At 53.9% G+C, this 22,713-nt stretch overlaps 1 protein-coding gene across 8 annotated transcripts in view; it reads left to right on the forward strand.

The window, feature by feature from the left end:
- PLEKHA6 (pleckstrin homology domain containing A6) overlaps window positions 1–22,713 on the forward strand; it is a 138,973-nt gene that overhangs the window by 98,658 nt on the left and 17,602 nt on the right. For 2 of the 8 annotated variants that reach the window (XM_037067176.1, XM_037067180.1), the window contains exons 6-15: window positions 3,365–3,469; window positions 4,150–4,222; window positions 6,691–6,791; window positions 10,100–10,302; window positions 11,722–12,273; window positions 13,379–13,868; window positions 14,357–14,443; window positions 20,149–20,217; window positions 21,437–21,517; window positions 21,797–21,946. In XM_037067176.1, the coding sequence (XP_036923071.1) occupies window positions 3,365–3,469; window positions 4,150–4,222; window positions 6,691–6,791; window positions 10,100–10,302; window positions 11,722–12,273; window positions 13,379–13,868; window positions 14,357–14,443; window positions 20,149–20,217; window positions 21,437–21,517; window positions 21,797–21,946 (1,911 nt within the window). Of the gene's footprint in view, window positions 1–3,364; window positions 3,470–4,149; window positions 4,223–6,690; window positions 6,792–10,099; window positions 10,303–11,721; window positions 12,274–13,378; window positions 13,869–14,356; window positions 14,444–19,146; window positions 19,228–20,148; window positions 20,218–21,436; window positions 21,518–21,796; window positions 21,947–22,713 lie in introns of all 8 variants that reach the window. The other 6 variants (XM_037067175.1, XM_037067177.1, XM_037067178.1 and 3 more) reach the window with 6 other exon arrangements.

The following is a 22,713-nucleotide window of genomic DNA, read 5'->3' on the forward strand; positions in this document are numbered from 1 at the left end:
GGCCATATGAAATATTGCTGTATGGGGTGAAAAGGTCGTCCGAGGTCCTGGACTCAGTCTGTGCGGCTCCAATCCCCAGGTGTGTGGATTTCCTCCAGCAATGCTCTATGGAAGCAGGGAAGGCAGGTGGTCGAATTGACCTAAGGCTGAGGGTTGCTAGGGAGCGGGGAGGTAGAGACAAGGAGGCTGGAGTGTAGAGGGGTTGGCAGGAGATCAGCTGGAGTGGTGAGCTATGGGGAGCAGCCTCCAGGCTGCCCGGAGGAGGTCGTGTCCATGATGGACTGAGAGGAAAGGCAAGGGTTTGGGGACTTGCTCATTGTTAGACTTCTTCAGATGGTTAATCTCAGCCATGGATATGGGATTTTACAAGTAAAGTTTGGAAAATAATTTTATTTCCTAGTTTTGGGGATATTTTATAATATAGCCCAATTTCTTCTTTTCTTCCTCCTATAAGTATTTAGCATGCTTCCTATAGCCAGATCCCTTGCTAGGTTCTGGCACTAAAGAGATAAATGCTCCTTCCTGTAAAGAGCTCATAGTCTAGTGAAGGAAATAGAAGTTTTAGACTATAACTTTTAGACTGTAAGAATGGATAGAGAGGAGGGGGCAGCTGACTGTTCGGGGGGGCGGGGCTGGGAAGTTTTGTGGAGTAGTGGGTCTGCATTAGGATTTATAGATAAGGGACGTGGGGCTCTTCCTCCCCCTGTGGAAGAGCAAACTGGGCCCAGGAGAGGAGCCCAGGAGTGAGGCATGACCAGGGGTGGGGCCTGTCTACTAACTTGGCAGGAGGTGGGTTACAGGCTCTTCCAGGTCTTATAGATCTGCCCTTGGGTGCTGTGCTGAGGAGTTTGAATTCACTTCTGAGTGATCAGTGGTAGTGAGAGTGATGGGATTATATTGTGTTTTAGAAAGATAACCTTAGTTCATGGCAGAGGCTGGACAGAGGAGATGACAACCTGTGAGGCAGCAGGTGGAATTTGAGAACTTTTAGGAAGATAGACTCCTTAGTCCTGCATAAGTGACTGTATAAAGGAGCGGAGGGGACCGCGTGTGGCAGTGTGGAGCGCTGGCCTGGGTGACTGGGAGGACTATGCCACTCACCAAGAGGAGAAACATCAGAGAACAGGTTTGGTCAGAAAGAGGATGAGTTTGGTTTCGTCCTTTTCTTAATCATGTGTGGCTAACCAGTTGCCACAGGATCGGGGGCTAGGAGAGAGGTCTTGATATAGGTCAGGGAGCTGGCAGCGTATTGCTGGTGGGTGAGGTTGTGTGGGAACAATGTATAATGACATAAGAGTAAAAGGATAAAAGTTTGGTTCAGGTCCACCAACACTCAGACAGAGTGGAGGCCGAGGAGGGGTGGCCCCAGACGGAGGGACTGAAAGGAAGAAGAGCGTCACAGAAACCAAAAGAAGAGTTTCCGGAAAGGCAGTACGGCCGGATATTTAGAATAGTGCTTTAGGGTGGTCGAGGACTGCACACTCTTGCTTCAGTGACATTGCAAGAGCCATTTCAGACAAGAGGTGGAGGAGGGTTAAGAGTGAATGGGAGGAGAGAAGTCAGGACTCTTCCCAGGAGCCTATTTCTGAAGAGAAAGCGGGAAGGGAGGGAGTGTTACTGGACAGCAGATGCAGGGTTAAGGGGGCACTTAGGGGCATGAGGGATGGGCTGGAGATAGAGAGACAGGACAGAGAGAGAAAGGCAGAGGAATGCTTTCCGATGGAGCTACCTGAGCATGCTTGTGAAGCTGCCAGTGGAGAAGGAAAAGTTGACCGAATTGAGAGGAGATTGTCATTCATGGAACAAAGTCTCAGAGGAGATGGTGGATTAGGCGTGTTAGCCTTAGAAAGGATGGCAGCTTTTTTTGTTTTTTACATTGGAGGGAAAGAGGCAGACAGGTAAGGGCAGTAATTTTCTGAGTAAAAGNTAGAGAGACAGGACAGAGAGAGAAAGGCAGAGGAATGCTTTCCGATGGAGCTACCTGAGCATGCTTGTGAAGCTGCCAGTGGAGAAGGAAAAGTTGACCGAATTGAGAGGAGATTGTCATCCATGGAACAAAGTCTCAGAGGAGATGGTGGATTAGGCGTGTTAGCCTTAGAAAGGATGGCAGCTTTTTTTGTTTTTTACATTGGAGGGAAAGAGGCAAAGACAGGTAAGGGCAGTAATTTTCTGAGTAAAAGGGAGTGAAATTGAGGGAGTGCATGTCTGATAACATCGATTTTCTCTGTAGAGGAGGATCCAGGTCCCTTGCAGGCAGGGCAGAGCGGGAAGTCGCAGGGCTGGGGAGGACAGTGGGGCTACAGGATGGAGGTGCCATCTGGGGCTGAGCCCAGCTGGGGTGGGGACTGTGGGCCTGCAGTGGCCTCATCTGTGTCACGCGTGGCTTTTCAGCAGCAGCCATAACCTGGCTGAGTGGAGGGAGGATAGATAACTGTGACTATCTGGGATTTTGAGTTTTGGAGAAGATTGAGCAGAAAGACAGCAGAAAGAGGGTGCAGTTGATCGACTTTACAAAGGGGCCTACACTTTGTAGGGAAATAACTAAAACCACGAAGTGGCTAATGGGAGGAAAGGGAAGAATTGAGGAGCTGGGGGTCCCGGTGGAATGAGAAAGCCCAAAGAATGGGATGTTGTGACCAGAAAGTGGGAATATTAGAACTGAAGATGTTAGCGATGAAGGGGCTCGGGGGCTAACCAGGGCTCAGGTGCAGCCATGGCGGATGGGTCTGGGTGGCCGTGGAGGGTTCTGAGTTGTGTGAAGGTTGTATAAAGTTAAGGCATCAAATGGGTCATCTTGAGAATAGTGCCCTAGGGATGGCAAAACTGAAAGGAAAGGGTGACCGACTGAAAGAGGGCTCTAGAAGCTGAGAGTGATGAGAAGGACTCCATGATGGAAGGTCCATCTGCCTCTGGTGATTCAGGAAGGAGGGGCCGTTGCCAGAATCGGAGGAATGCCAGGGCCCCCAGGCAAGGAGGAGCTGGAGCCCCTGTGGGTGCTCCCTCCCGGCCAGTGGTGGGGGCACATGTGGGGACGAACAGGACTCTGAGGGGACGGAGATGCAGGAGTAAGGACAGCAAAAGAAGTGAAATGAAAAATCTTATTGTCTCTTCAAGAAAACCCCCAAGCCCTCACTGCTGTCAGGCCACAGGATTATTATTTTTGAACCCTATTTTAGAAATCAGAGAAAGAACCAGAGACTTGGGAGGCTGTGCTCTTGACTTAGTAACAGATCCAAGATTCACGTGGGTCTATCAGCATGAGGCACCTTGGGGTGACCCCAGAGGTACAGCTGATCCCCTGACCAGTGGAACAGAGAACAGGAGAGGGACAAAGTCAGGCCGGCTTCTCTCTGTGCCTCCCTAGGCCACCCGGACATCCCGCAAGGCCATCGCCTTTGGTAAACGCTCACACTCCATGAAGCGAAACCCCAATGCTCCCGTCACCAAGGCGGGCTGGCTCTTCAAACAGGTGAGGCCCCCTCTGCCATTCCGCCCCCATGCCCAGCGCTTCTCCCCACAGCACTGTGCGTCCTCTGTGGTTATCATCGTCCTCATCCTCCCATTCCTCATTTGGTATATCTCTGTGAATGAACCTTCTAATTTTGTGAAAGCTCAGAGAAGTCAAGTATCTTCCCCAAATTACACAGAACAATTAGTGTCACAGTTGGGAATCCAGCTAGATCTCTGGATAGACAGATACAGTGGTTTTTAAATATGCTGGGTGACCTACCCAACTGGAGCAACCTAATGGCTCATCCTTAGCTGATCTCTCTTGCTATGGAAAGCTAGGGGGAGGGGGTAGTGGTGTTCCCTTGGAGTCTAGAGTCCAACAGTTCCCCCCATCAGCCATACCACTGTCCCTGCCTGCCTTCTGCTCTATCATTCTGGCTCATCTCTTGCCCTTCTAACCTTCCCTATAGGGGAAGGCACTGAGGCCAAGGATGACAGAACTGAAGGTCCCAGGCAGTAATCCCATGTCAGGTTCCTGCATCTGGGGACTCAAGGGGGTTGCTGCCACTTGTTGGTGGCTGAGCTGTGACCAGAGGCAGGTCACCCTTGTAGTTAGTGCAGGGCTCTTCCTATCGCCTCCCACTCTCCCTCATGCCCAGCTCACAGCCCCCCGTCTGTCTCTGTCCACATGCCCCGCAGGCCAGCTCTGGTGTCAAGCAGTGGAACAAGCGCTGGTTCGTCCTGGTGGACCGCTGCCTCTTCTACTATAAAGGTGAGTTTGCCCCTAGGCCAGTGGGGGCAAGAGTGCCCACTGCTCTCTCTCATTTTCCCAGGTCACTGGCCCTGCTTTGGATGGACTCTGGGGGAGAACAGATCTCTCCCCTGCAGTCTCCAGCACCAGTGGGGTGTCACAGTGGGATATAAACAAAGCTCACTTGCCCATGCATTCACTCACTCACATTCGATATTTGCCAAGTGCTTACTGCGTTTCAAGCAGAGTTCTAGGCCTTGATTGGAGGTAGAGGGGGTGGACTGGATAGTCTTATGACGAATGGGGAAGCCAGGGGGGAGGCTTGCAGGGGGAGAAAAAGGAGAAAGAGAAGAAGCCTTAGGCACTATTTGCAGGTCTCCTACTAACTGTAGCTTGTATGCTGATCTTCCTCCTGACCCATGGGATGCACGATCTGATCCATGAAGGCAGCAGTTTTTGTCCATTTTGTTCACTGCTGTACCTTAGTGCTCCATTAATTAATTGCTCCATTAATGGGGAATAAATGAATGTCCTGGCATCTGCCCTTGGTGCGTACCCAAGCACTCGCTCCTGACCCTCTCCAAGGAAGGAGGGCAAAGATCTGGGGACATTGGTGCAGCAATCTCTAGGAAGTTACTTTGAGAATGTACACAGCAGAATTGTGTCGAGAGGACACAGGGGATGAGTGAGAGTGATAACAGTGGTGGTCCCATCACACGGACATGGGGCACTGGGTAGAGTAGGGTCAAATGACTCGGCAGTAGGAGAGACTGTTCCCTTTCCCTCCGAGCCCTCCAGGCCCCGGGACGGCAGAGCCCAGGCTTCTCTGGGCCTTCCCGGAGCAATTCAGTGAATCATTAACTTCGCCAACAGAGGTTGTTCCCGTGACACCCCCCACCCCACCCCCACCACGCTGCTGTTCCTGTGCCCTGAGCTGCTGCCACCTGAACTCTGAGGAGAAAGATCATGAAGGGGCTGCATATATAGGGTCCAGTCACAGAGGAAACCCCAAGATTGGGGGAGGAGAGTCTGCCCAGCCCGGGCCTCTGGGATAGGAAGCTGCTCCGAAGCCAGAGTGTGAACGAAGTTGGGGGAGAGCCAGGCTCTCCTCAGAGGACAGACTCCGGGCCGGCATGAGGGCAGACCCTGAAAGTTGCACACTTCAAGGGGTACTGCTATGGGGCCATTGACCCCTGAGAGATGCTCTTGGGAGAGCCCCTAAACGCAGGCCTGCACAGTGCCCCTAAACGCAGGCCTGGACAGTGTCAGGCAGAGGCCCCTCCTCTCCAGGGGCCGACAGCCTCTGTTTTCCTAAAGAAGCTCTGGGTCTCCAGCCCTGGTCCCTCCTGCTCCTTAGGCTTAGCCCCTCTCTGGTGAGGGGCTGAGGCTGGCACAGGAAGCTGAATCTTGGGCCAGGTATCTTGTGCAAGTGATGAGTAAGAGGAGAAAGAGGACTAGTGGAGTTTATAAATCCTATCTGAGAATTTTACAGGGTCCCTGCCTAGGGAATAAGGAGTGATCCCGGGCAAGTGTGGAGGGTCTGGCCATGGCCTTGTGGCTGCTTGCTCCCTGTCCCACACAACACCCCGCCCTTTCGGGTCTCCTGCTGACAGCTGGGAGCCCCAACTAGCTAATCCGTCGGGCTGCTTTGAAGATCCAGGATGAATTATGTAACAGCCCAATTGTTAGCCTGATCCAGGGACCTGAGGGCCAGGAGGCTCTGCAGGGGCATGTCTTCCCCAAAACCTGGGGCCTGGAAGAGGGGTTGTCTATATCAGGGGAGGACAAAGCAAGCTGCAGGGTGCCTGGGAGGACCTTAGAAACAGTTAGCCAGAGGAATCGGAACCAAAGAGGAGACCATGCCCTCACTCTCCCACGCCCCATCCTGTTGTCCTGCTACGTGTATGGTCGTCAGAATTGTCCTGCTGGAGGGGCACTATACCTAGTGGACTGGTTAAAAGTGGTAGCTTGGGAGCCAGACTCTTGGGTTCAAAGACTTGCCCACCACTTTGAAACCTTAGACAAATTACTTACCCTCCCTGTGTCTCAGTCTCCTAACCTCTAAAATGGGGGTAATAACAGAACTTGGTCAAAGGGTTGCTGAGAGCATCAAATCCATGAAGGCGTTTTACTCAGAACCGTGTCCAATGTAAACACTCCAGAATGTTAGCTCTAACTGATTTACTTACTTGGGTACCAGAATGTCAGCTTCCTGAGGGTGGGACTACTTGCCTCTCACTCACCTCTAGACGGGCCTAGAGCATGTCTGCAGAGCCACCACGCGCCCCAGTGCCCCACCTCCAGGGAGTGTGCCCCTTGGTGGTGTGCAGAGCACACCCTGTGCGGTAGTGTTTGGTGGCCCTGGGCGCCTAATAGTAAGTGAGCAACAAAGATTTATTGCAACTTACCACAATAGGGCTGACATGCTCCCCCCACACACACACACACACGTGCACACACATCTCACTCAGGCCTCTGTTTCCTGGCAGATGAGAAGGAGGAGAGCGTCCTGGGCAGCATCCCCCTCCTGAGCTTCCGGGTGGCTGCTGTGCAGCCCTCAGACAACATCAGCCGAAAACACACCTTTAAGGTCAGTTGGCCTTCCTCTCTCAGGCCAGATGGGGGAGGGAGGCTGTTCTTCCAGAGCATAACAGGGTGGAGAAGGGTCAAGAGCCACCTCCCAAAGGAGTCTGAAGTGGTAGCAGAGGGAGGCAGTGGGACTCTGCAGGTTGTCCTGAGGCTGAGGTGAGGCCGTGCGGGGACCCCTTCCTGTCTCCTGCGGGGTTGGGTGGGCCAGTAGGGATGTGCTTCAGTGGTACCACAGTTTTTTCCAGGGGAGGGAGGAGGAGTGTATCAGCCCTGTTGGGATGTATATCAGTAAGTGTGGCCCAGTTGATTCCTGAGCCTGCGGACCCTCTGCCCTGTGGCCTGGCACCTGGGAGCCCTTCGCAGCAGAGGCGGGAGCTATGGGCTGGAGGGGCTGAGGTGCTTTCTGGAAACCTAGATCCACAATCAAACTCACTCAAATTTCAATCTTTAGAGAAAATTAGGAGTTGAGTTTCCTTACAAGCAAGAGAAGCAAACCTCGTGTAGACATGTCGAGAGAACGGGTGTGCAGGAAGATGGGCCTCAGCTGCCTGCTCGGCGTGGCCCCCAGCAGCCCTCAAGATCCACCCATCAAGGGCTGCAGCTGGCTCATCCTAGGCAGTGTATTTTTACATTTAAAAATTCATGACCTATTAAAAATGATAAAAATCCCAGGCTCTTTTTGTATTTTATGATGTAGAGACCCTAGGTTCCCTTTCATTTTCCAAATATAGAATTCTGGTGTTGCCCATGCACTTTTCTAGCACAAAGCCCCTCTCTGCCGTTGCGAGTCGCTGTCCAAGGGCCTGAAAACCCAGGGCAGTGGCGTTGGACAGTAGAGCCTGCAGGCCACCCCAGGTCAGTGCTTAGAGACTGACTGCCCCCTTCTGTCCTTTGGACTCTGGTCACCTGGCCAGAGAAAAGAGGTGGGCAGCATGCACAGGTGCTGCTCTGGAAACAAGGAGGGACTTCTTTGGCACATAATTAGTTTCCAGCCTCCCAGGTCCTGTCTGCCAGAGGTGTGAACAGAGTGAACAATTAATAAAACTCTGGCTCCAGGGAGCCGGGTTCTAGCTGGGGAAATAGGAACAGGCTGTTTAACCAACAACAAAACCCTGCTATACACAGACGCACACACACCCACACAAGCAGACAGCCTGTCTCACCCTCCCTTCCAGACTTGTGTAGACACAGTCGCACTCCAGCATGTGGCTCAACAGGCATCAGATCGACACCAATGACTGACACCCCTGACTGACACCCACCCACCATAAACCCCAGGCCTTACTTCTGTGACTGTCAGCCCCTCTCTTCCTTCTCCGTCCCCAAGGCGTTCACTGCCTCTTTAAGCCAACTCAGAGCTGTGCTCAGTGGCCACAAAGGGTTCCAATTGTGGCTATTCAGAGGCCCTTCCCCAGGGAAGGGAGGGTTGCTGAGACAGATGGGAGGCTTGTCCTGCTGTGGCCACCACGTGAGACTCTTGGATGACTGGTAATGAGCCTGGAGTGTTCCTGCCCAGCTGACTGCTGAATGCTTTAACCTCTTCCTACCCCAGACCTGTGGGGGCTCGGTGGACTTCACCCCACTGGGGCACCTCCCTCAACTCTCTCGTCCCCTTTCCTGGTTCCAGGCTGGTGTTCCCTTCTGGCTCCCCTTCAGTGGCCCTGTTCCCCCAGGCTCTCTGCCTTCCCCTGTCACCAGCAGTTGTTCCCAGGCCTTTGCTCCCTCCTGTTTCCCATCAGCATGTTGTGTCCTCCAGCTTAGCCACAAGCTCTTCAAGTACAAAGAGCCTGTCTTTGCTTTCCTCGTGACTGATGCCCAGAGCAATGCTCTGCACTCATAGAGGCTTGTGAGATGCTTAGCAAATCCGTTCATTTGCTCCCCATTCCGACTGGCCCCAGGACACACCCAGAGTCCTGATGTGTCTCCCCTCTACCCTGACTCTGTCCTCCCCCACAGATGGGTGGCCTGAGCCCCTGGTCTCCACACCCCTGTGCAGTTCCAGCCCCCAGACACCTCCTTACAGCTTCTCGGCTCCTCCTCAGCACCGCTGTGCTGGGCCCCCTGCTGGAGGGTGGGGACCAGCAGGGTCCAGAGGAAGGAGGCCCTGCTCTGTCCATAGAGAAGGAAGATGTGGCCTCAGTGGGAAAGGGCTCCCGCTGGGGAAATCCTGTGCAGGGGAACGTGGCTGCAGTGGGGTGAAGGTTTGGCTGGGACAGCATTTGGAGGGTGTGGATTTAGGGTTGCTGCTCAGGAGAGCCCTGGGTTCAACCCCCAGAGAACCAGGATTTAGCACCCAAGGGGTCAGAGGCCAAAGTGAGGTTCCCATCTGAGACTCTTGATCATTTTGCACCTGTTACGCTGGGTGGGCTAAACACGCTTTTCCTGGACGATTGAAGGTCTCACTGAGGGGTGTGCTGAGGTCCCAGAAAGAAATCTAGCTCTGGAGCATCTTCCCCCTGTGGCCTAAGAATCTTCAGTTTCACCAGGCAGACCCCTCCCCGTCAACAGGCGCCTGCGTTAAGGCCAGAGCTGGCCGGGAACAGAGCCGGCCTTAGTGCTGGGATTCCCTGACTTCTCTGCCCCACCAGCCCAAATTCCCTTGGTGCAAGCTGTCCACTCCCCTTCCTGGTGGGCAGATCGGGCATTGCTGGGCCCTGCCATCCCGATGGTGACACGGGTAGAAGGGGATCGTTTGAGCCGATCCCCACTTTCGTCTGCTTCTCAATATTCCTGCCATGTCATCTTCTGTCTCTCCCTCTGGTGTTTGATTGACCTGCTCTCTGCTTCTCCTCCTTCTGACTGCGTGAGGACCCCTCCTCTGGACAGGAGCTCTCTTCTGGGTTCCCGCCTGCCGCACCTGCTCGCGGCCGCCAACTAGGTAGCGTGCTCTGACCACCTGTGCATGCCCCTTGCATGCCATGAGAGGGAGGCCTGGCTGTCTCCGCGCGAAACAGACAGTGCTAGCTTCTCAGAGGCCGAGAGATTGGCCTGTGCTGGGGGCATCTCTCCCAGACGTTCGGTAATTGCCCCTCATACCCAAAACAGAATTTGATAGGGGAGTGGGTGTGGTAATTGTCCCTCCTGCTTATAATCACCTCAGGTGGGACAGGTAAACTTACCTGGGCTGCAAAGTGGTGTCCAGAGAGCTGGCCGAGGCAGGTACCTGAGCGCCAGCCGGAGTACTCGGTGTACGTGCAGGCCACCCTCCTCATGTTACTGCTAAGCTCCATGTGGGAAAAGGAGTTGTAGGTGAAGGGAGCAGCCTTCCTGACCACCTGTTCTGTGGGCATGGGTGTCTTCTCCCTACAGGTGACCGTGTGCTGGGTAGACGAGGCCAGGGCCAGTTCCACGCACTGCCTCTCCCCACAGGCTGAGCATGCTGGGGTGCGCACCTACTTCTTCAGTACTGAGAGCCCTGAGGAGCAGGAGGCCTGGATCCAGGCCATGGGGGAGGCAGCCCGAGTGCAGATCCCTCCAGCCCAGAAGTCTGTGCCGCAAGCTGTGCGTCACAAGTGAGTGCCAGAGTCTGGGCCTGGGGGTGGGGAGTGCTAGGGAAAAGGAAGAAGCAGGCAGTGCTGCGCTCCGTGCCATCACTCTACCCAGTGTGCTGTCTGGAACTGCTGAGAGCGTGTCTGGCCAAGTGATTTCAGAGCTGGTATTCTCTTCCTCTGACCGCTCTTCATCTTCTCTCCCAGCTGGTGGAGTTCCAGAGAGAAGCCAGGTTCCGCAGGGGCCTGGCCAGGGGTCATTAGCTCAGTTTGTCTTGGCTGTGCACATTAAGCACACAGCCTTTGGAGGTAGGTGGACTCAGATCTAAATCTCAACTTGGTCACGGGCCCCAGTGCCACCTCAGTGTAAGTGACTTAACCTCCAGGAACCCGAGTTTCCTTTCCTCAGGTAGCGATTATAATCCTGACTCATAGGTCATGGTGAGGACTAAACAGTATGTAAAATGCTTGCTTCCTCTGTCATAAACGCTCAGTGCGTGGCTGTGCCCACCACCCCCTCATCCACAGTCTGGGGGCCTGTCTCTGCTTGAACTGGGAGTTGAGTTTTGAGTTAGACATTGAAGGGGGTTCCAATGGGGATCCAGAAGGAGGTGTAAGAGTGTGGACTCCAAGTCTAGTCACATGCCGTAGGAATGTTCACCAAGCAAGGTCTCAGCAAGGACACTTGGAGATGTTGACTTTGAGAAACTATAGGGAAAATACCTTCACAAGATTCCACTTTTGTTTCACCCAAGGGGCATATTTCCAGAAGGCTGCTCATTCACTTCATAAATATTCACTCTAAATAGAACTGTGTGAGATGCTCTATCAGGTGCTAGGAAAACCAGGGAGCAGGACTCTGACACAATGCTGCCTCGAGGGGCTTAACAGAAGTCTGCCCGGGAGGAGCTTGTTTTTGAGAAGAGAAGTAGCGTGTCTCTGTCTGCAGAGTCTGAGGCACCGTCCTCTGTCCTGGTGCCTGCCGTGTTCGACCCCAGAGCAGTCCCGGGAAGGGAGGCATCTCTATACCCGTCCTTGCCATCAAGGAGCCCCGTGCTCTTGGAAGTTGAGGAACTTTCTGTAGGAGAGAGGGCTGACCTGTGACCAGCCTCTGTAGCTGGGACATCAAGGACCATTGGTATTGTGAAACCTTAGCATCGTGCGTGCCAAGTTTGGGGGCTGCATCAGGGATAGACTACAGAGGACACCCAGGCTGGGTGAGGTTGGTCTTGGCCACAGTTTGAAGGCTGGGCTAATGGCTGGTCAGCCACAGGGAGTGGAGTTACCCATGGGAGGAGACCTGGAGGGCAGAATGAGCGTGTCGTGCATAGGCACAATAGGATGACTTTTTATAACAATCGGGAGACAGGACTGAAATGTATTAAATTTTGTTCTTATTGCTGCCTTTCTGCCCGAACTTCCTCACTCCTTTCTCCCTCCCAGTGTACCACCCCCTACCCAACTCCGTGCTGGGCTGGAATCACTTACAACATCGCCCTTGCCACCCTGCAGCCAGGAGAAGCCAGACTCAGAAAACATCCCACCCAGCAAACACCTCCACCAGCCCCCTCACAACAGCCTCCCCAAGCCTGAGCCAGAGGCCAAGACTCGAGGGGAGGGGGATGGCCGAGGCTGTGAGAAGGCGGAGAAAAGGCCCGAGAGGCCTGAAGTCCAGGGTGAGCCTCTGGTGAAAGTCAATGGCATCCAGGCTGGACCGGAACCAGCCTCAGAACCAGGCAGCCCTTACCCTGAGGGCCCAAGGGTCCCAGGGCCCAGGGAGCGGCCCATCCAGCCCAATGGCTGGCAGTATAGCTCCCCAGGCCGACCAGGGAGCACAGCTTTCCCACCTCAGGACTCAGAGAGTGGGGGACACCAGCCAAGCTTCACCCCACATGCTAACCCCGACAAGATTGCCCAGCGCAAGAGCTCCATGAACCAGCTTCAGCAGTGGGTGAACCTGCGTCGGGGGGTGCTCCCGCCTGAAGAACTTCGGAGGTGAGGCCTGGAGTAAAGCTGGGGTGTTGCCATCATTAAGGCTGGGTGGGTGGTATAACATGAGAGGTGCCCGGTTGAAAACCTTCTGGAAGCCAGGCTGTGTTGGGAAACCAAGAAAACCCCCTGACTTCCAGCTTGCCCCAGTCTTTTCCTCCCCCGGTGGCTCTTTCTTTCTGCTCCTGATTTTGCTTTCTGTCTACTTCCTCCGGAGGAAGGGACAGAGTGCCCAGTGTCTCTCCACAAGGGTGTTGGGTGGCCCAGGACACAGGCAGGCGATCATAGGGAGGGGCCTTGAAGTTGCTTCAGCCAGACATCTCTCCGTCTGAGCTCCCGACCCTCTTACAAACAGTATCCTGTGTCCTGGTGTTTCTACTCAGAGGAGACTCACTGATCAACCGCCAGGCCAACTCCGGTTTTGAATGGCTCTAGCTGTTTGAAAGACAGTGTTTATAGGCAGTTTTTTCAAAGAGAAGAAAGAAAATGTTGCCACTCACTGACCCTAGTTCGCCCTCTGTACCAATTTCCTCCTCTATATGGTGACTGGCCTTCAGACATCTGAAGGTCCTTACTGGGCCCCGGGGTCTGGGCAGCTCAGAACTGCAGGTAACAGCCTCAGGAAGGCGGCTCATTGCCGGTGGTTCAGCACCCGGGGCCTCTGGCCTGCCCAGTGATGGGGTACAGGGGAGCGCCTCCCTTCATACAAGTCCCATAAAATCAAGGAAGCTGCCTTTTGTCCCTCCTCTGCCCCTTTCCTCCAGGTGTCTGGTACACTTGCTTTCTTCTGCTTGCCTCTCTGGGCAGGATCTGATAAGTTGGTTCACGTTGAGATAGAGAAGGCTAATTAGGGCTTAAAGTTTCTCCCTAGGGGTATTTCATTTTAAAGAGGTAAAGGTGGAAGCTCTGACTGATGGACTTTGGGCCTCAGGGAGCTGGTTGAGGGAGGAGCTCTGAGGACAGCTCTTCCAGGAACCTCTGGAAGCAAACCTGGTGCTGTGTGCTCGCAAGGCCACTCCAGGCTGCAGGACCCCGAGGCGGGGCTGGGGCCCCATGGAGGGGTGGGGACATGCCCACTCTGCTCAGTTCCTTACACTGTCCTCTCTCTCAGTCCCTCTAGGTTCTATCCCATGTCCCGCAGGGCCCCCGAGTATTATGGCCCCTACTCCGCCCAGTACCCCGATGATTACCAGTACTACCCACCAGGGGTGCGGCCAGACAGCATCTGCTCCATGCCTGCCTATGACCGGATCAGCCCGCCCTGGGTCCTGGAGGACAAGCGCCACTCCTTCCGCAATGGGTGTGGGTGGAAGGAGCCTGCTGGCTATGGACGGCAGGATGGCACGGTCTGGATCCCCAGCCCCTCCCGGCAGCCAATCTATTACGATGAGTTGGATGCGGCCTCCAGCTCTTTGCGCCGCCTGTCCTTGCGGTCCCACTCTGTGCCCCGCTCGCCCAGCCAGGGCTCCTACAGCCGTGCCCGCATTTACTCCCCGGTCCGCTCACCCAGTGCTCGTTTTGAACGGCTGCCACCTCGCAGTGAGGACATCTATGCTGACCCCACTGCCTACGTGATGAGGCGATCCATCAGCTCTCCCAAGGTGAGCCTCCACCTTCCTCATGCCCCAAAGTCCCCTCCTTTCTCATCCCCCGAGGTCCAGCCTGAGGCCATCTGCTGAGAAGAGGTGGAGGTGCGGTAGCATCTAGGTCACAGGGACACTGGGCCGTGTGTTGACGCAGCCAGCAGCGCTGCGCAGGGAGCCACTGGTCCCGTGGTTCCATCCCCAGGAGAGCTGCCCTGGGGGCCTTGCTTTGCCCACCATGTAGGAACATTGCTTTCTGTGCCCATCACCAGATTGTGCCAAGAACCTTAATTCTATATAAGAGGGCAGAGAAGATTCTGTCTTTTCAAATCTTGAGGCCCTGAACAGATCACTGCTAGGATATTGCGCTGGATAACTGCTGTCCATTTCAGTCTGGAGTCTGCTCTGGGGCAGGTTACAAATATCCCTAACCTTGAATTTCTGTTGGTGGGGAATCCGTGTCCCAGCCGGACCCCCTCACCACTCCAATTCCCTTTCTCTTCCAGTATGATTACCTGGGAGACAGGCGGCCAGTCCCTGCAGGACTGTACCCCTACAACTACCCACCACCCCCCACGGTCCACGATAAGATGGTACGTCCTCTCCTCCCCCACCACAACCCCTCAGGACCTCTGCTCCCAGGGAGGGCCTCTGGGCCCAATCTATGGCCCGTCTGGTTTTTAGCCGCCTCTGGATACCTCCTTCCTCCTGGCCAGGACTCTAACCCCAACAGAGTTTGGTGCCAGTGACCCCATCTCTGGGACACAGGGCAGAGAAACAAGGACAAGAGCTGGAAGCATGTAATGTCCTCACCCTCTGGACCACAGAACAGTCCTGCAGCGTGCCAAGGGGCCTGGGCAGGGCCTCAGGTTACGGGGCGGGGAAGACGGTCAGGCTGGAGCTCCCAACAGCAGGCATGATCTCGGCTTCCCCCCTAAGCTTCCAGTTTGTCCTGCCTGCAGGGCCACTTTGGGGAAGGGGACAGTGGCAGGACTGAGGAAGAAAAGATTTTCCATATTGTGTTTCCTCTTCTCCTCTCTCTCTCAACTGTATTTCTTCCTGGAATTTGTTCTCTTGAGAATGTTTGTCTCCACCTGGAGAACTGGAGGCAGATGCCCCACTTGCAGAACTGGGGAGACTCACTGGAACCCATAAGCAGAGAGTCCTTGTACTGAAAGCCTGGTACTGGCACAGCTGCCAGAGGCCAGGTGTAGGTGACGTTGGCCGGCAGGGCAGGCTGCCCCTCAGTTCCCTCTCTCATTCTCCCCTGCCAGTGCCCACACTCCAGCCTTGACACACAGTAAATGCACTCACCCAGAAACAGATTTTCCCAGAAAACTCGGAGGTGCTGACCAGGTTGCTTCAGTGGTGCCTCGCTCACGGGGGGAGGGCCAGGCCGACTAGGGAGCCTTGGAAGGGGGGCTGCTCTGGGTGGTCCAGCCCCTTGCCCCCACCTACCCTTCCCCAGAACTCCAGGACAGAGGGGCGCTCTTCCTTGCCCAGCTAACTCTTAACTGCTTTGCTTCCTTTTTATTGTTTTCTTTTGTCCTGTTCCTGTTTGTTTGTGTTGCTGTTGGGCCTCGGGCTCTCCGGGTAGGATGAACTTTTAGACCTTCAGTTGCAAAGAAACCTAGAGTATTTGGATCAGCAGGTAGGCAGAGCTGGTGCTCCCGCCCCATCTCCTCGCTTCCACCTCCTCCCCACCTCCTCCCCATCCATCCATTGGACAACCTTTGTTGGCACAACCAGGACACAACAAAGTGGCTTATATTTTGGTTTGCACCTTCTCACCCCTTGTCTTCAAAGCTCTTTAGGGCAGCTGGGAGTTTCTTGGGAAAAAAGAGAATATAACCGACCACGTGAATAATTAATGCTACCTCCTGTGTGTTAGGCCTGAATGGAAAAGCCCCCAGGAGACAGGCAGGCATTTGCATCTTGGCTGAAGAGGGTAGCAGAGATGAGAGGGAGCTCCTTGCTCAGGCCTTAAATGCTAGAATTTTGTTAAGCGCAAATCGGGGAGATTATTTTATTATTATTCACACAACTCCACAGTGTGTGAATTGAGGACTGCACACCTGTACAGCACTCTGTGACTTTAGACAGGCCGTGGTCAACATGCTGGGCATTTATCTGAGCACCTACTCCTATGTTCAGAGGTGTGCTACAGATCGTGGGGGACATGGCCACACACACACTGTCCTATGGGGGCGGCCTGGGGCAGTGGTGAAAATAATGACAGTAATTAATGATAAATAACAATGGCAGCAGCCACCATAATGGGGTGCCTCCTCCCTGCTCCATGCTATTCTAAGCACCTTATAGAAACTAACTCATTTAATCTTTATAACAACCCTGCAAGGTGGGCACTTTGATTATCCCCATTTTATAACTGGTAAAACGAAAGCACAGAGAGGTTAGGAAACATTTCGAGGGCACACAGCCAGTGCATGGCAGAGCTTGGAATATGATTCTGAGCTTTTGACTTAGTTTACAGCCAAGGAAGTATCTAATATATGAAGAAGCTGGGGTCAAGCCTCATCAAGATGATTTTGTGCTCTCAAAGTTGTAGAAAGCACCATGAATCTGAAATCTGAGGATATGGCTGTGACTGTTGCTGGTACTCATCTCAGGCCACATGACCAGCATCTCACTGGGCCTCCCTGTGTTTGTGCGTTTATCCTTGTGACGACCTTGGGCACTGGAAACACTGATATCTGTATTTTAATCAACAGGGAGGGCGCCCAGCCCTCAGGGTACTGCAGTTTAATCCCAGAAAGCAGTGTGTGTTTTCCAGTCCATGTGGGTATCCGGTCGAGGATGCCAGTCCCAAGCAGGCCTGGATGCACTGACCCCTTCCTCTCCCTCAACGGGAGCAGGATATGCTGTCCCGGGGAGTGGTGAGGAGCAGGGCTCTGTGCCCCTGGCCTCTGGGCAGGCTTTCCTCCCTGTGGTCCACCCACAGTGCCTGGCTGGCCGACTATTCAGATGAGACTGGGCACGTCCGGGGTGGAATGGCCGTAGACAGGCCTGTTATTCAGTTCAGATCGCAGTGACTTTTCTTGGGCTTCTGTCCCCTCAGAGGGGTGGGGCCCTTAGGCTGGGAGCTTCAGAAATAACCTCTCCAAGGATCTCCTCCTAGATAAACAGATATTCTAGATATTCTTAAAAGGCAGTTTTATATGATAAGAGTCCAGAACATAAAGTCAGATATGGCACTTAGTTCCAGCTCTGCCGTTTACAGGAAATTTGTTTTCGGTCTTGAAGATATCACGTAGCCTCTCTGGCCTTTGTTTTCTCAACTGTAAAATGGACACATGGAACCTGCCCTCTCTACCTCACAGGCGTGTTGGGAGGCTCAGCTAAGAATGACAGCATTTTGTCAGGCCTTGGCAATGAGTGGTAACTGCTGCTATGATTATTCTGTTGTTCTTTTTCTTCTGGAACTCAATTTAAAATATTAATTGAGCACTTAGTATGTCTAGGTCACTAGGCCAGGTGCTTTCTCACAAGATCTCTAGCATTTTGGAAAGACAGAAGATGGTACACAGGAGTTCTTCTAGAGGCAGGACCCCACATGGGCTGGAAGATCCCCAAAGCCACACCAGGGGTGGGAGCAGGCCAGGGAGAGAACAGGAGAGAAGAGAGCCCACCTTTCTCCTTTATCACTTTAGATCCACTGGGTTGGGAAAGCATGAGATCAGGGGCTGTCCAGGAAGGGCCTGGGCTTCCCCTGCCCTCTCAAAGCCTGATGTGTTGGTAGGTCTGCCTTGTTTTCCGTATACACATATGCCACTCACACACACACCTCACACACAGGACACAGGTTTGACACAAGCAGCAGACGGGAGCATACACGTGTATGCACCGCCATACACAGTAAACGCAATCTCACACACACAGGCCCCAAGAAGATAGGGATCAACTTGAGTTTCACTCCTCACCGAAAATGTAGTTGATGTCCTGTTGACTTCCAACTATTTCACAGACTCAACCTGATATCATAACTGCTCTTTTGAAAGCCTCTTAAATGACATTATATGCCATAGAAAAATTTCACCGAGGCAAGCGAGATAGAAAAATCAGATCCTAGGACAGAAGGCCTTTTAAAATACTGTAGATCCTGCCACTTGGAGTGGGCAGGCTCCCTCGCCATCCACAGCATGTGGAAAGGGAGCAAGGCCACGTTGGCAGTGCCCTCTGAACAGGACAGGGGAATTATGTGGGTCCAGTGAAGAGTGGAAAGACAAGGGCAAAAAAAGTGGGGCCTCCTGAACTGTGAACCCAGAAGGTCTGCCCTAAGGTGGCCCTGTCCCTTCCCTTACTCGCTTCTCCTCCCCAAAAAGCTTTTCTTGCACTGCCCCTCCTGCTGCCTGTTCCTGCAGAGGAATTGAGTTAAAGGGACATAGCCCAGGATACTCCCTCATGTGTTCACTTTTGGATGCTGTCACATTGGAACCAGGGGGGGAAATGATGGCATTTCTGGTTGATTTGGTTGGTTTGCCTCCCCCATTTCCCTCTCTCCTCCCCTCCCTCCTTTCCCCCCTCACCTTTCTTTCTCTCTCTGTCTTTTTCATTTGGCAAATAGTCTTTCCCCCCATGTTCCTAATGATCCTTGACACATAAGATAACATGTTGAGAGAGCAGTGTTCCAGTATCTGGTGTCCCTTTAACATAGCTTGCTTGTTTTGGCCTCCTTGTTTGCTCCCTAGTGTCATCCAAGATCAGCATGGATGCTACCAGCCCAGCTCTGGAAACCGTGTTTAGCAATCCTTTCTATTCTAGAGCCAAGAGGTGGGCAGGGGTTGGGGAGAGAGACCTGTGCCTGTATGTTTGGGAAGGCCCATCCAAAAAGCAGGTCCCAGCTATTCCTTTTCTGTTGTTTCATTTAGTTCAAATTTGGGGAGACTGGCCTTTGCAACTGCCTGTGTGGTCTTTGACCAAAGCAGTGTGAGAAATGAGAGCTGGGGCAAGGAGACGACGACCTTGGCCAATGTGGATGAGACCCACAATACTTGGGCACCGTGGGGAGTGTCCTTGGGCTGGAGCCTCTTCAGAGCTGTGAGCTAGGGCACAGTGGCCTCCCACCTTCCTTCTGTGGCCTTTCCTCAGGGCAGCTTCGATGCTAGTCCTGAGGTGGAGTTCACAAAGGGAGAGCAATGGGTAAGGCAAAGGAGAGGTTGCTGCAGTCCCCAAGAGGAGTCGCCCTTTTCTGTGTCCTGGAAAACAAGCACAGGAGGGTTTGGGGAAGATACCTGTGCATCTGAGTTTGAGTCATCCATTCCTTCCTCTGCTGCAGATGAGTGAGAGCGAGACTCTCATCAGTATGGTGAACCGCATGGTGGAGAGCTCCTCCCCCAGGGCCCAGCTCTTCATGCAAGTAAGGCCTCTGCCTGGCAGCATGGTCCCTGTCAACACCATTTCAGCTGCTTGTGCATGGTTGAGTCCACCCATCTGGGATGGGGCTTGCTCCACCCAACCTACTCATCTGCCAGGCCTCATCTCCCAGGTTCAGCCTGGTCTCCCTCCTTTAATTCCACCATGTTCCCTCCATTCTTCGTGTTCGTGGATAAACCCAAAGACCATTTCCCAAACCATCAAAATAGTCAGCATCAACATCTCATGCCTCTCAGGGATCACAAATCTGCTTTTTAATTGCCTAGGCCTTCCACCTTTTATTTGGTATCTTCTCCACAGACATTGCTGGGGTTAAAGGCATGGGGGTGTGATATGGAACCATTCAATGCCAAAGGTGTGAAGAGTGTTCTGTGGCTACTGGGTGTGTCATCAAGGGTAGGGAGCATGTACTGGACCCGGAGACACTTCTGAATTTGTACCAGTCCTGGTTTAAGCACAAGCCTGTGACTGGTGTTCGATCCACTAGGTCAATAATTCTCAAATATTTCCAATGCTCATTCTATTCTGCCATGACTTGTTCTCAAAAACAGCTGAAGGTTCACCACTGTTCTCATGGTCATTGCCAAAAGGCTGTCAGGAGCTCTACACCCTTGGAATCCATCTCAGCTAGAGATGCTAGAGCTTAGGGAAGGGGAGATACATGGCAGGAGCTGAGCAGAATCTCTGTCTCCACGGTCAGCCTAGGACAGTTGGGATGGAGCTGAGACTGGGCCATCCCAGGCTACTCAGCCAGGGCACAGAATTAGCTCAGCTCAGGGCCCCAGATGGAAGCTACCAGAGGTGATGCACTGCAGTCTGGCAAAAAAGGAGCAAGGTTGTCACTTTCCCGCCTCCACATGCCCTTCTGTCCTCTGCTGCAGTAACCGGCCTCCTGTTCCTGCAGGTTCCTCCGTACCCAGAAGTGTTCCGGGACGGCCTTCACACCTACAAGTTAAACGAGCAAGATACAGATGTAAGAGCAGCTCTCCTGCTCCCTCTGTGCACTCCAGCCCCTCCCGCTGTTGTCCTCGTCCTCGGGCTCCTCCAGGGGCCTCTCCTCCCCATGGCTCTTCATACATTCCATGCATGTCCTTTCTCACTGCAAAGAACGTTCTGCCTGACCCTCCTCACCTCCTTGTCTCACTCTCCCCACTCATCCCTGCCTCCTGCAACGGCTGAGCTCTAGGACCCTTGTCTCCGGCAGTGGGATCTGCTTATTGCAGGAACACAGACTTTGTCAGGAGGTCAGTGGTAGTTCCTAGGTGACTGGAAGGAAGAACATGGCCATGCCCTTGCCCTCAGGGTGCTCAGGGTAGTGGCAGACACTAGGTGGCAGCACATGATTCCTAGACTGAACAGCTGACCATAGGTTCTGCAGGATTGTGAGGTAGTGAGACCTTGTGGGCCAGGGGTCAGGGACAAAACAGGTAGCATGTGAGCTGGCCTTGAACTAAAGACCCAGAGGGCAAGAGCTGGTTCAGTGGAAAGGAGCCACAGGGTGTTTGAAAGACAGCATGGATAAAGGTATGCATGTAGGGAAGCACCAGTCCTTCCCAAAGAGAAATTTTGCCTGACAAGCCCTCCCCTGCCCCCCATCACCACTGGGCTTCCCTGGGCAGCAGGTCTGCCCAGCAGGCCCAGGGGAGGTTCCATCCAGGTGAGGACCAGACCTCCAAGGGACCACAGCATCAGCTGTCCTGAGACGGCTAGGTAGAGGAGGGGAGAGCACATCATGCGGGACTGTGGGACCAGTTTACATTGTTCACTGGTTTTCTGAGACTGTGGACCAAACACCACACCCTACCTACACCCTGAGTCCATACCCACCTAGCAGGCCTGGAAGGCCAGGCCACATTGTCTCCCAGCCCTGGTGAACTGGAAGCCCTAGGGGACAGGAGTGCCGGAGCTTCATGCCTGGCTTTCAGCCCTCTCTTCTCTCAAGCTGACTCTCTTCCTCAGAAAATAAACATACCTCCCCTCCCAGTGGGTACTTGGGAGTCTCCCAAGGTAAAGATCATCTCCCTGTTCCCAGGAATTTCCAAAGTCAAGGTGAAGGGCAAGGGTTTCTCAGCAGGGGAAAGGAGGCGGTATCCAGAGGCCGGGCCCTGCCAACCCAAGTCTCAGGTCCCCATCAACTGTGTCCTTACCCCCTTCCCTCTCCCCTCCTGTCCCCCACGCCCTCGGAACTCCAGAAGTTGCTGGGCAAGTTGTGTGAGCAGAACAAGGTGGTGAGGGAGCAGGACCGGCTGGTGCAGCAGCTCCGTGCAGAGAAGGTGAGAGCCAAGGGGAGGCCTTGAGTGGGGTACATGGGGGACTGGCATGGAGGAGGTGTGCGCTGCTGTCTCCACCCTGACTAAACTGACCGAGTTTTGCCTTCTTTGAACCTGTGTCCTGTGCTTAGACCTGCTGAAGCTCTCCTGGGGGAGCTCGGGCCGTGTGAGGATAACCACTACTCTGCCCGATCGAACCTCATGGGCTCCGGCCTATGTTGCTAACAGTCCCACAGAGGAGATCTCAGGACTGCTCATAGACATTGCCCTGCTTTTCTTCAGGAGAGCCTGGAAAGCGCTTTGATGGGAACCCACCAGGAGCTGGAGATGTTTGGAAGCCAGCCTGCCTACCCAGAGAAGCTGCTGCACAAGAAGGAGTCGCTGCAGAACCAGCTCATCCACATACGGGTGGAGCTGTCTCAGGCTACAACGGTAACCGAGTGCCGGGTCCACACCCATTAGGAGAGCCTCCCTCCCAGGTTGTGCTCCCCTAACCCATTCTCCTTGGAGGGCCAGAGTGGGATGTTCCTCCAGGAGGGACAGAGAAAACAAAGACTTGAGTAGTGCCTTGCAAAGAGGCAGCTGGAATGTCAGCCTGCTTGTTCCAGGGCCTCCATGAACATTGGCGAACTTCCCACCAACTATAACTGCACCAGGATGGTGTGGAATCAGGGCCACTTATTTGCTCAGCTGCTCTAATACCTTTGCTTCCCACCTCTGCCTTCTCTCCTGGAAACCCAGGACACTGGTAGCAATGCTGATGTTCTGGTCGTGTCCTGTTGGGCAGAGGGAGACCCTCCAGTACTGACAGCCTGGGTAATAGCTGTAGGGACAGCAACTAAAGCCCCAGAAAAGCATGGCCCAGAAAGGAGAGCAAGCCCTCCCTCCATCTCCTTCCCTCTTGTCCTCCACTTTCAACTGCTGGATCTCAGAGAACGGGAGTGTGAGGGAGCAGTGTTTCCCACACCAGCCTCCCCACATACCTGGAGGGAATGGCATGTCCTCTGTATTTCAGTTTGCAGCAGGGTGGGCTGGGGCACCTCCTGTGAGGCTGGTATTTGGCTGTCATTAGAATGCCTCAGCCCTGCACACTCTCCTCCGGGCCCACTGTGCCCTCCTCCCTGACCTGCCAGATGGCAGGCATGCAGCCCCAGGCCCAATGGCAGGATGAGGAGAAATGCTGGGTGATGGCCACTGTC

Source organism: Sturnira hondurensis, unplaced genomic scaffold (assembly GCF_014824575.4).
Source record: "Sturnira hondurensis isolate 20B ecotype Veracruz unplaced genomic scaffold, ASM1482457v3 Scaffold0017082, whole genome shotgun sequence".
Lineage (NCBI taxonomy): Eukaryota > Metazoa > Chordata > Mammalia > Chiroptera > Phyllostomidae > Sturnira > Sturnira hondurensis.